The sequence below is a fragment of the Entamoeba invadens genome (genome assembly GCF_000330505.1).
Source record: "Entamoeba invadens IP1 unplaced genomic scaffold scaff_1105074725403, whole genome shotgun sequence".
NCBI classification, from domain to species: Eukaryota; Evosea; order Mastigamoebida; family Endamoebidae; genus Entamoeba; species Entamoeba invadens.
In genome coordinates this window covers 42,349-56,648 of record NW_004440449.1, presented here as the reverse complement: position 1 = coordinate 56,648, position 14,300 = coordinate 42,349, and the positions used below count along the sequence as shown (strand labels likewise).

At 26.3% G+C, this 14,300-nt stretch overlaps 2 protein-coding genes across 2 annotated transcripts; one reads left to right on the top strand and one right to left on the bottom strand.

Annotated features, from left to right (window-relative positions):
* Positions 1-806: 806 nt before the first annotated feature.
* EIN_143720 (hypothetical protein) lies at positions 807-1,859 on the top strand (the record flags this gene model as incomplete). The annotated part of the gene is made up of 1 exon (XM_004258195.1): positions 807-1,859. The coding sequence occupies one exon, from the start codon at positions 807-809 to the stop codon at positions 1,857-1,859; it is 1,053 nt and encodes a 350-aa protein (XP_004258243.1).
* A 12,005-nt stretch (positions 1,860-13,864) lies between these two features.
* Positions 13,865-14,200, bottom strand: EIN_143710 (hypothetical protein; the record flags this gene model as incomplete). Its single annotated transcript, XM_004258194.1, has 1 exon — positions 13,865-14,200. The coding sequence occupies one exon, from the start codon at positions 14,198-14,200 to the stop codon at positions 13,865-13,867; it is 336 nt and encodes a 111-aa protein (XP_004258242.1).
* Between the last annotated feature and the right edge of the window lie 100 nt (positions 14,201-14,300).

Sequence of the window (14,300 nt, the reverse complement as noted above, 5' to 3'; positions counted from 1 at the left end):
CTGCGAAGCACTATTCCCGTTCTTGAAAGGTTTGAATGTATACAATATGGATAATTACATATTAAAAACCATTTCGAAAGATTTTTTGTGCTCAAAAATTTGAATAAATATTAATTATTTTAAATACAAAAAACAATAATTATTAAAATATTTTGTGAAAAAATTTTTTTAGTTTAATTTTATTTTTTATTCTACACAAAAAATACTCTTTTTTGGTTAGTAATAAAAGTAAAATAATTAAAAACGAATTAATGTAGATAAATAATTATCGAATCTGATATCATTAATGAAAAGTTATAATTTGTTTTTGTTATATAAGGTGTATGAAAATTGCTTCCTTTTTTAACCGCTTCCACCCGATTATATTGGTTCAAAATATATTAATATAATAATTTATATGGTATTGTTTACCGTGCATACTGAATATGCATAATGGAAATCTTCTTCGTTTAAAGTTATAATTTAATATACTTTTTGTTATAGTATTAATATGTACAACTATTAAAAAGAGAATAAAAGCGGTTAAAAAACAAAAACCTTCATCATTTCTGTACAACACTTATATAACAATTGTTAGTCAAATTCTAAAATTAAATAAATATTTGTGTATATACATAAATGTGTATAAACCTCTCTTTGTAAATTTATTAAAATATAATAAAATAGTTGTTTTTTAAATACCAATAAAAACCCTTTACAATTATTTAATATTTTGTGTATAAACTAACATGTTCAATACAATATTTTAATCTTAAAAAATGATGAACTGAACCAATCCATTAGAATTCAAATTCAAATTGAAGTTGATGTTATTATATGTATTTTACTTCAATTTATTCATATTTATATTTCTCATAATAAGTGTGTCTTTCTTATTAACATCTGGTTTGACCAATAAAACAACAAGAAATGATACCATCATATTTACCAATAAAAGTGACATTCAAATGTTTCACAACTATCATACAGATCTACGCAATTTCAATTATTCTGGGAAATGTGGAGAAGTCTTTCAATATCCAAAAAACAGCAAACGTGATTTATGGCTCACTGCATATTCATTCAATGATAATAAATCATTTCTTCGTTTAAACAGAAGTATTGACTTTGTTTTGGGTCTTGCAAATTCGTCTATCTCACATGCAACAAAGAAGATTTTATTGATGTCACCTCCACCTTTTAAAAACTTTGAACATATGTATGACAAATATGGAATATCAATAGAATTATTTGATGCGAAAATATCCAATTCAACCAAACAAGGAAACTCTGCAACAAGAAGAATGTTTGCCTGGAAAGAATGGTTGTACCCACGTCGTCATTTATACGACAGAGTATTCATTTCAGACCTTCGGGACATTTATATATTTGGAGACATTTTTGCCACGTTTTCTGAGAACGATTTGCTTCTTCAAATGCAGTGTTTAAATAATAATACCAACTGCTTTACTTTTAATTTTAAAGTGGACTACAATTGGATGAAAAAAACAATAGGAGTGGATGTGGCGAATGCATACCGAAAAAACAATACAATTGCTAGCAATGTGGGAACTATCTTAGGAGGTACAAATAAAGTGTTGGGTTATTTACAAACATTCATTGAATACACAAATTTCGATAAATGGGATATATGGGGGTATGACCAGTCGTTACACAATTGGTTAATATACTCAAGAAAATTGGACTTCTTGAAACCTGTTTTGGAAAGTTGTTCACAACGAATGTGCTATGAAGAAAGATATGCTTTTATTTATGATAAAACGAGGAAAATGATTTATACAAATAATACTAAATGTTCACCCGTTATGAGGCATAAAATATTTTATGCAAATGAATACTTTAAGTTAAGTGGTAATTAATTCATGTTGTGTTTATTCTTATACTCAAACTGAGAAAACTTTGATAACTTATGAAATCAAACAAGTTTGTTTGTTCATTTGAAATTCGGCTGTAAAGATAATTATTTGTGGCAAATTAACAATTTTGTAAAATTAGATTTAATGTTAAATTTAAATTATAATTTAGTTTTGATTTATTTACAGTTATATATTAAAGATAAAATATTTTTTTTAACACTTAAAAAAATAACCATTTAAGCAAACGATAATCAAACATAATAATTTAGAATAACACAAATAATCCACTTTTAGTAAACTCCGGACACAAAGTCCGACGTATCGGACTTTCGGATTTGTTTTTCTGCTATTTTTTAAAATTTTTATTGAAATAATTAATGAATTGTGTCGAGAAAAACGGGAAATGAGCTAAATGTTATGAGCATTTATGATTTTTATATTATTTTTGATGTGTTTTTTCTTCAATTATTTATTTGTTCATCATACAAAAACGTTCATTAAAACATTCATTGTTTTCACAAATTATAAATAAAGTAACTTCTATGTTTTGATAAGTAAAAATAGTTTTTTTAGCATTAACAAAAATATGATTTTTTGATTATATTTGTTGTATAACAAAACTATAATTATAATACATTTTATTATAATCACAATAATTGATAAAAAGTGTTCCATTTACAAATGTCATTATTGTTATATATTTTTGTCAAGAAACAATAACGTAATTTGCTTTGTCTTTTCATATCATTATTAAACAAATTCTATTATAAATTAATAATGAAATGATTAAATATTATAAAAGTCAAATAAACACAAGTAATAATTGTTAATTTTTATTATATTATAAAAAAGTATTTTTTATTTTAATTAATATTTTGAATCACCTATATTTCATCGGGATTTATCTTTTACACCCGCACCCCGCTATTAATAAATTATTATTTTCTAACAATATAAATATTTCATATTATTGGGTTTCGATTTTAGAGAAATGGATAGGGTAATTTTTTATCTTTTTCATCTCAAAAAACTGAAAATATATGTTGTCATTTTTCATTTCTTTCTATCAAACGAAAGTATCAAAACAATTAATTTAAATCCTGCTTTTTAAATACAGTAACAACCAATTCCATTGGTAGATACACTATTTATTCTAAAGTTCTCATTGTGAAAAATCACAACATTATAGAGTAAAACCTCTCAAAAGCGGGAGTATATGGTAAATTTTTCTCTCAAGAGCGGTCAGCTATTTAATCAAACAATAAAATAGCTCAATAGAAAACTCAAATTTTGGTTTTAATCTAAAAAGACATGCTCATGAAAGAATCCGCTCTTCAGAGGTTTTATCGAATGTTTAATTCTTCATTTCATTTTTTGTCCAAGTTAAAGTATATACATTGGAATATAGACACTACAATGAGCAATAAAAATTTTATTTTTTTATCTCAATAAAGTACAATCGGACACATTTTTGAAGTTTATTACTCTTTTCGAATGAAAAAAAGTAATCAACTGTAAATAGCAACGCAAACTTTTGTGTTTAAATTCTCATATCAATGTAGTTAATAATAAAAAACAAAGTTCGATAAAAAAATAAAGAAAAACAACAAACAACACAAGAGTTGTTTGAATTGAAATAAACTGTTGTCGATTCAATCAAATATTCTTTTTAAACCAACAAAGTATAAATTTGACCATTTAATAAAATACTTTAACATTGATATTTCAATCACCAAAGAAATATTTTATAACTAAACAACGATTTTTTAAAATTAAGTTGCCAATTAAAAATCAATTTTGAGACACAACAATTGTAAAAACAACCATTAATAATACTGTAATTATATGTCAGTTGACTCATGGTATAATGTTATAGTGATTGGATGTAATTTTTTTTAAAATAAGGATGAGGTAGTTATTTAAGAAGTATGAAATATAAGCAGTCGTTTTGTTTTTATCAGAAGAGACGCAACGAATGTCGAGCTGTTTGGTATAGCATTAGTTAAGATTGGACTACAGGTGGTGTTATGAGTGGGTAAGTGATACGAAATTAAACATTTACAAGAAAAATCACACCAAATTTCTTATAACTAATTGAGTGTTTACATCACAACATTTAACTGTGAGACATTAAAGGTGCAACATAGGAGTTTGCTTTGCCAGTTCTTGTTGAGTGGTATCTTACCAGTATGGTTAAATCCTGAAATTGAAGTCACATTCAATATTAATAAAAATGGGATTATGAATGACTCATCAAATGACAAAATAACAAAATAAGAACACAACTACACACACAAACAACAAGTGAATACATTTAAAAGAATAGATTAATTAGATATAGTATTATACAAAACGTGAAAACAAATTATTATTTATGTTGTAACAACTAATAGTAAACATCAAAAGAGACAACATTAAGAAATTAAATATCAACTCTAAAGTTTTGTGTGGTTTCTAAAAACTATCTTGATTAGTATGTGTTTTAATAACTGCGTTTTCCAAAGATTGTAATTTGTTGTTTTAAACAACATAAAACCAAAATTTTAATTATTAATGAGGTAAACCAAAGAATATAGGACACTTGTTGACTATTTGTTCTTTGTTTATGTGATTGACTTTTGATAATTCGTTGTTTTTCTTTTGGCATGTTCCAACTGAATGACCGACATATCCACAATACCCACATTTATAGACTCTCTCTTTGGGTTTAAACATTTTAGCTTGTTGTGAACATTCTCTAAAAGAGTCGGGTAGTTTTGGTGGCTCTCTTTTTGTTCTGTTCATACTTGGATGTGTGACTTTTTCAACCATGACTCTGGGTCTGTATCCTCGTTGAAACTGTCTAGAAGGCTCAACCAAGTCGTCAACAAATTTGTCTTCCTTTTCCTTTTTATTGTTATTAACAATAGAAATACGTTTTGCTATTGGTTCAAAATCTGTTGATTCATCTTCTTTGGAAAAAATTGATTTCCTCCCACGTGAATCCTTGGTTACAACAAGACTTGGTCTCATTCTTTTTACTCCTTCTTCCACAATCAATTCGTTGATATGTTCCATCGCTTCTTTTTTATTTTGTAAAACATGGTTAACATATTTATAATAGCACACTCTGAGAGTTTGGTCATCTTTCAATACATTCTCAATTGACTCCAATGCAAAATGCAAATCTCTACGACTTTTTGAGCATTTAACAGTGTCTTCTGTTTCAATAGTCTCTTTGGTGTGCACACAAATTGTTCTTTTGAAACATTCTTTTCCAAACAAAATCGCAGGCAGAGGGAGTTGATTTCTTTCAACGTAAAGTGCGATAACGTGGATACATGGGAAATTGTTGGTTCTAAAAGCCGCACATGAACACGATGCCATTGTTGTATCATCCAAGTGTGTATCATTACCTCCTAAAACCAAATTAAATAATTTCATTATATTTATTAACACTTCTTTGGGAAGTAGGTATAACACATTATGATCGATAACACCTTTACACATTTCATAATTGAAACCAATTTCTAAATCAAATTTGGTTGCATCGGATTCAATAAGTTGTGCAATTTCCAATAAAGAAACTTCTTTACCACCAAATTTCAACTTTAATATGCCAAAATAACCTTCTATGCAATTGGAAGTGGTATGATTGGATATAACACATGTACAAGATGGTAACCAACTAGTCGCTGATTCTATTATACTACTTACAAGTCTCATCTTTGTAACGGTATTGTCGTTTGTGGTGTGTTTGTCGAGTACGTCTTTCATTTCATTTATAATTTCTTTGACAATCATTCTATCGTCTATAAACTGTTTCTTGTCATATCCATCTTCATCCTTAATAAACCCAGTCGACTTTCCAAGTTCCTCCAAAAAGTCACTTTCACTTACAGAACCGCTAATCATCATATGCCACTTTCTGACAACTGTTGACTTTTCTCCAAATGCAACAATTAAATCTCGCACGATATGTCGATGACAGAATACAAAGTTGATACCATTGAACGCTTCTTTCATAGCAGTGATTTGTGACATACACCTATCACACACCACAACATTAAATACACGAAATTTTGATATAAAAGAAAACAAAGATCGAAAGGAAGATGTCGTGCGGTCTCTAAGAATACCATAAAAAAACGACATGCATAGCATTGTGACCATCAAGTGAAACACCAACAACCAAAGGTAAGTTGAAAACATTTGTCATGGCGGTGTCATCAACAAAAATTCTTTGTGAATACAGAGTATTAATTTGATTTATGTTGAAAGCATAAAAGGAAACAAATTGCCCTGCTTTATTCTTTACAAAATGTGTTGAAAAAATATGTGTATTTTCTGAGTAATTGTAAAGTTCTTTGGTTTGGTCAGGTGTGAATCTCTTAAAGTGACTATTTAAAAGCCTTCTAATTATTGAAGTACTTACATTCAAGTTCATTGTTGTTGCGATTTGAGCAGCTGTAAGGTGTGCAGTCGCCAATTGATTCATTTTATATATTTGATCTTTTGTAAACACCAAACTTACATGTTTTGGTATATCAGTTTCAAAGTTATGTGAGTGTCCGTTTGTGAAAGTAATTTGTTGTACCCACGTTTTTGTTGAATCTAAAAGAATAACAACTTGTAATTTACACTTTTCAAAACAACATTTGAATTTTTGTGTCTTCTTTTCAGAGTCACTGTTTTTAGTAACATACAAAGCAAAAGAGTGTTTTTGAATTGTAATGAGTGATGACTGAGACATAATTTTCGATTGATTGGCAAATGAATAATCACTAAATCCACTAGTGATAGAATTGACAACTTCTTCTGGAGTTGGGACTCCAGAGGCGACAAATGTGGCGTTCCCGTTGACAACTTCTACGTCGAAGTCGAATAACACTTCAATGGTTGATTCTGATGCTTTTTCCATTGACGTTATAGTGTTTAAATGGTCTTCCATTTTTTATACTGAGTTTTTTTTCAAAAAATAAAAAACTAAGAAACTTAAATTAATTAATTAATTAATTAAGTTATCAATAACTATTTGGCGATTTGTAACCCGTGTACATAAGTTTCATTTTTAATTATTTGAAAGTGTTAAATTTGTTGATGTCTGGTGATATAAAGTTTATTTTCATTCTGGACTATAATAAATTAATCGTGTTAACAATGAAGTAAAGGAGTTTAAATGTGTTTTGAATCAAATTTAAAATATTTAAGATGACAATGTATCTTGTGTAGTAAGATTGTTTCAGTTAACATAGCTACACCAATAACTATCTTCTTGTCTGTTTTTAAGATAAATGGATAATTTAGTCACAACTGGAATGATAAAAACGAACAACAAAAAATGAAGCATTGAAGATGAATTGATTAAATAGAAATATTTTGGTTCAAAGACTTAAGTAAGAATGGTATTGTGAACAATAACATATTTATTGAGTAAAATTTAGTTCCAAGTGTCAACACATTTATAACAACAAACCGGAATTGTATTCAATTTGATTATTCGTATATCACCCAGATCATTTAAAATGTTAGTTAAATCAAAGGTTAGCAACATCTCTAACATTATTAACAATAAAAACTCGATGATAGTGATAATAAAGAGAGTAATCAGTTTAGTTTTGTTTTTTGTGATTTTTCGATGCTAGAACAACAGAATAACTAAGTATACAACATATCCAAACAACCATATCTTTGTTGCGATTAAGCATATATATACCTTTAAAGAGTTTTTTAAATCTAATTGGTTTTTATCAATAAATTCTTTATTTTTATCAGACTAATAAAACTATGTAATGATAAGTAACTTAAATCAAAAGATTTATTGACTTTTAAATTGTGTTTTTTGCGTTGAAATGTGTCGAAAAATCACCAGGCTTGCTATTGGCATAATAATAACATCCAGCCATATAATGAACATTGGGTGAATGCTTACTTTGACTTTATTCTGTTTCTGTGTATTTATCTTTGAAAAACAGGTTAAAAATTAATCGAATGTATCTCTGATTGTTGCTTCATTTTCACCTTTGTCGTTTGATGAAATTTTTGTCACGATTATTTTAATAAAAGTGTTTTTGAATAACATAATTTTCAAGTCCATTTCTCCTCGACAAATCATTATTTTGTCATCATAGTTGAACTTTTCTGCGTTTGCAACCATCTTGTCAGTCTGCTTTTTAAGTAATTTATTGTTGTTTGTGATCGTGTTCTTCTTTCGTAGTCTTCTGCCGAAACATTAAAAATAAGAAATGAAAAATGACAACATATATTTTCAGTTTTTTGAGATGAAAAAGATAAAAAATTACCCTATCCATTTCTCTAAAATCGAAACCCAATAATATGAAATATTTATATTGTTAGAAAATAATAATTTATTAATAGAGGGGTGCGGGTGTAAAAGATAAATCCCTATTTCATCTATAAAAACAAAATTAATCAATTATTATATATTTACATTTTTATAATTAATATTTTAATATTTTCAACATAACGAAAATAAAAATTTTTTGTTACTTGTGGTGTTTTAATTTATTTCATGTGTTTCCATATAAAATTTTGATACACTTTTTAGTTTCATTTAATAATAAAAATATAATTAAGTCGTGTTTTTCGTTGTTATCGTAAAAATCAACGAATTGAAAAAAATAATTTTATTTCCATTTTTTTAAATGTTTTAATATTGATTAAATTTGCGATTTTTGTATACAATTTGGGTATGAAACATGGTTGGAAAATTTACTTGTTATTTTTTTTTCTTTGGCAAATTCGTCTTATTTTTTACCATCGAAAAAACTTTGCCCGTTTTTTCTTAAAAACAACCTAATATAACATAATAAATAAAAATAAAAAAGTCGGTATTGGTATATATTAATTTTACTATTAAGTATAGGTTATTTAAAAAAATTAATTATGAAGCTTTTTTTTGATATTTGTGTTAAAAAACAACCCGAAATAACAAGTAAAAAAATTTAAATTAATATTTTTTTCTAAAAATAAATAATTTTTTAATTTAATAAATTATAATATATATTGTTTATTTTTTTAGTTAAAATATATTATACAATTAACTAATGTTTAAATCAAAATAATTTATTATTATAAGATACTATTATATTTATATAATAGTTTATTTTAATAATTTAATTATAATAATAAGTGTTTGATTATTAATCTATATCAAACATTTATTGTTAACTAATAAAAATATATAATTTATTTGTTAGTAAATAATAACCCTTGATTAAAACAATACACACTTATTGTTAATTAAGTTTTCATTCGACAATATTAATAAATAAACAACATGTTCAAATGCTTGATCAAGAGACGAACGATGTGTTAAAACATTTTCATTTATTCATCGTTTCATAACATTTGGATATTTGAATAAAAAGTCTTTTAGTTCAAAATTAAAACATGTTTTTACAATAAAAAGGAACAGTACCGAAGTCTGATTTGTATTTGTAAACAACAATTTAGTTATTAAACTCCGGACACAAAGTCCGACGTATCGGACTTTCGGATTTATTTTTCTGCTATTTTTTAAAATTTTTATTGAAATAATTAATAAATTATGTCAAGAAAAACGGGAAATGAGCTAAATGTTATGAGCATTTATGATTTTTATATTATTTTTGATGTGTTTTTTCTTCAATTATTTATTTGTTCATCATACAAAAACGTTCATTAAAACATTCATTGTTTTCACAAAATATAAATAAAGTAACTACTTTGTTTTGATATGTAAAAATAGTTTTTTAGCATTAACAAAAATATGAATTTTTGATTATAATAGTTGTTTAACAAAACTATAATTATAATACATTTTATTATAATAACAATAATTGATAAAAATGTTCCATTTACAAATGTCATTATTGTTATATATTTTTGTCAAGAAACAATAATGTAATTTGCTTTGTCTTTTCATATCATTATTAAACAAATTCTATTATAAATTAATAATGAAATGATTAAATATTATAAAAGTCAAATAAAAACAAGTAATAATTGTTAATTTTTATTATATTATAAAAAAGTATTTTTGTTCCAATTAGTATTTCGAATCACCTGTATTTCATCTATAAAAACAAAATTAATCAATTATAATATATTTACATTTTTATAATTAATATTTTAATATTTTCAACATAACGAAAATAAAAATTTTTTGTTACTTGTGGTGTTTTAATTAATTTCATGTGTTTCCATATAAAATTTTGATACACTTTTTAGTTTAATTTAATAATAAAATTATAATTAAGTCGTGTTTTTCGTTGTTATTGTAAAAATCAACGAATTGAAAAAAATAATTTTATTTTCATATTTTTAAATGTTATAATATTGATTAAATTTGCGATTTTTGTATAAAATTTGGGTATGAAATTAATTTTTCGTGTTTTATAAACCAAAATATTTCATGATTTTGAAATAAGGAAATTGTAGTGTAAGTAGAAAATTAAAAAACAAAAAATAAGACGCAAAAAATCGAAATAAGGGAAAATAATGATAAGTAAAACAGGTATAATTTTCGACAAAATATATTAATATCCCGAAAAACAAAAGAAAAAAATACTGTTATAACGTGTCGGACTTTATGGCCCAAGTTTATATATATAATAATTATGTTTAAACTATTGCTAAGATGTTTATTATTCATTTTTTGTTTTGTATATTAGAATGAGAGTATTTACAACAATTGCTTATAATAACATCAATACTATAAAAAACGACACAAGATCTAAGTGTTTTGATGTGATGTATTGTTTGAATAGGGTCATTAAATAATACATTTCACTTTTCAAATTGTATCTTCAATACAATCGAAATATAATAAAAAATAATTAATTTTAAATTTTAAAAATTTCAATGATACATTTGACATATACATTATAACATAATTAAATGTGTATTTTTGCACAACGTTTACTTATCAAAAGTATATTTTGTTTATGTAAAATCATACCAATCGAAAGCAATACATTTGGAAAGCAAGTTTTTAAGAATCGGCGTTTTTTGTCAATCAAACCGTAAAAACCGCGTTTTAAAACTGTTTTTGTTTGGTTTAAGACTAATAATGTTTGCTCTTTAGAGAACAGTTATTATCATTCCCACTCACTCACTCTTGAAAGGTTCGAGTGTACTTTACATAGTATATATTATCATTTGAATTCGAATATTTTGTTAGGGTGATACAACCCACTTTTATATTTTTTAATAATATCACTAAAGTATCACACACTTAAAATTAACCCAAATTCAAAATTATCTGTCATGTATTGCTTAATAACAAATTGTTGTTGAATGTATTAAATAACCCATTGTTGAAAATAGGTTATTTAATTTATGTATTGCATCAACGATTTAGTTTAATTTTTAACAAGTTATAATATACTTTAAAATATATATACCCATAATATTAATTTTAGTTGTTCATAATTGTTTTATTTAAAAAAGTTTGTTAACTTAAGGGTGAGGTTTAGAAAAAGGATGTCTGTTGATTCCTTAATCATTCCAAAAGCCCATACCCCTACCCATTCATGGAGATGGGTGGGCTGGTTTTACTCTTTTTCTTTTAATTATTAAAAAATAAAATCAAAATACCCCAAAATAATCAGAAATTAAATATATATATTTTACAACAAAATGACAATTTAATTAATAATAAATAATTCTTGAACAGATACTCCAGATTCTACTGTTTTTGTTTTTGTGTTGCAATATTTCATTCTTTTTAACACCGAAAAAAATCTTTCAACGGAACAACTTGTGACTGCAATCAAGTTGGTTAATCTTATATTTTCTGTTAATACCGGGAATAAAATTCTGTCGTTTTCATCCATTAATTCAAATAAATTTTGGGTAGTTATTTTTGGAATTAAACAAATACACATAAATTGGGAAATGTGTTCATCTGTCCACAATCTATAGTTGTAACGTTGTACCAATATTTCCAATTGTATATCTTCAAGACATCGAATTTTAACCAAATCTTCATCATACAAAAATCGGTTGTAATCGGTTCTAAAATGTCCACTTCTTCTTGGGTTCAATTTAAAAGCATTTTTAAATTTTGTTGAACATTTAATATCTTTGCTCTTCCAACTTTGATCATTTTTTTTCATGTTTAAAAAATTTACAATATCCACATGAGTAGATTTCCATATCGTTAATTGTTCACATTCTCTTGAAATATCCAGGTCGTTCAAAGGTGATACTAACCCAATTTCATTAGAAGGTAACAAACAAACACTCATTTGTGTTTTCAAAAAGTCTGGTGTAACCTTTTCATACAATTCAATAAACTCACTAAAATAGTTTATTATGAAATCACATTCTTTTACACCGTTATTTCCTCCAATTTCTTTTCGAGTGCATTTTTTCAAAGGATGTGCAAATCGAAATACAAAAGCTTGAATGAGCCTGGTTAGTAAACCTTCACAAACTATTCGAGCTCTTTCAATATCAGAAGATTCATTTTCTCGAACAAATGGTAATGACTGGAAAAAGGGATTGTTAATGTTTTTCACTTTATCTCGTAAATCGAACAAATATCATATGTAATTCCAAATTCTGCAGTAACTTTCACATAGTAATCTATTTGGACTTTGTAGCCAATCCATAATATGTCTGAGTTCGGAGAGTAAATAATCACAAAAAAAGTACGGATACAAACAAAGAATTTTCAAGTGTAATTTCTCCAAGTAGATTTCTTTCAACTTTTGGTTGTTCAAAGTGATATTTCTTTTCATTTAAAAATTGTTTGAATGTATCAAAGTGTTCGAAAATGAATGATAGAATTAATTCATTGTATCCAAAACGTGTTGATGCGTAATACCGGTTTGACAACGTTTCATTGTTTATTTGATGGTTAACCCTGTAATCATTCCAAAGTCCTCTCCAATATTGCGTTGAAATGTCTTTAATAAATTGGTTGATAATCAATCCCTCATTTTTTTCGAAAATTTTATTACATGCTTTTGATGTTCGGTGGTTATAACAGTAGTTATAATTGAACGACTTTTGCTTTCCTTCATTGGTGTTCAAAAATTCAATATAATTTTGTTTTTGAATAATTTCATCTGAAATTGTTGAAGGGTTGATACAAATGTCATCATTAAGTTGTTGTTTTAATTTGTATATACACCTTTCTGCTTTTCTTTTTTTATATTGAGAAACTAAATATTGTAATCTCATACCAAGCATCGTCATATCCGAACCACCATCAACGGTTATTCCAGTTAAATGTTCAATACTAAGGTTGTAGTGAAACAGTACTTTTCTAATTAAAGTTTCCCATGCCATTCCCGTCTTGGTACCATAGTAACTTCCAATTTTTAATTTACGTTCTTTTGGTTTTAAATTTTGGTCTAATGTACGAATATATAGACTAAACACAGAATCTCCATGTAAAGTGGAGGCATCTGCAATAAATTCAAAATCTTCCTTTTTGCTTCCAATTTCTTTTATTTTACTTTTTGTAATAAAATCGATCAATTTCATTTTGTTTTCAATAGTTTTGGCAGATACATCAATTACAATCCAACTTTCTCCATATTTATTTTGTATTCTCATTAATTCAAGTAATTTATCTATTTGAAAACGAGATAGTGATAATCGTTTAAAATAAAATGCATAGTATAAAACAAAGTATTTTTTTGATAATACTTTTTTATCAATTTTACTTTCTTTTGAATGAGTTTGAACCTGTTCTTTAATTTTCGATACAATAACATTATCTATTCCAAATTTAACATCGTTATTTTCACATATTAAATCCCATAAATATTGAACAATCTTTTCTTCGCATTCTTTATTGAAACTTTCATCTTCAATATATTCTTCACTTTCTTCACTAATATCATCAACATCAATATTTTCATTGTTTTCATCAACTAAATTATCAAAACCAGCAACTTCTTCACAAGATGATGACGAATCCCAATAAATAGTATCAACTTCTTTATTGTTAATTAAAATTTCAAATGAAAAATCATCATTATTTTCACATTCCTTATCAATGATACACTCCATTAAAGACCCATTGATTTTTTGTAAACGTGTTTGTAGATGTTGCGAATTTTGAATTTGCACTTCTTGCACTTCTTGCACTTCTTGCACTTCTTGCACTTCTTGCACTTCTTGCACTTCTTGCACTTCTTGCACTTCTTGCACTTCTTGCACTTCTTGCACTTCTTGCACTTCTTGCACTTCTTGCACTTCTTGCACTTCTTGCACTTCTTGCACTTCTTGCACTTCTTGCACTTCTTGCACTTCTTGCACTTCTTGCACTTCTTGCACTTCTTGCACTTCTTGCACTTCTTGCACTTCTTGCATATGTTGTGAATTTTGCAACTTAAATAATTCATTATTTTCTTAATTGTTATAAATATGTACGTTTGAATATTTTTCACATGTTAATAAGTGTCGGAGAAATGACATTTAAGTTTCTTGTAAAACGATGTAATT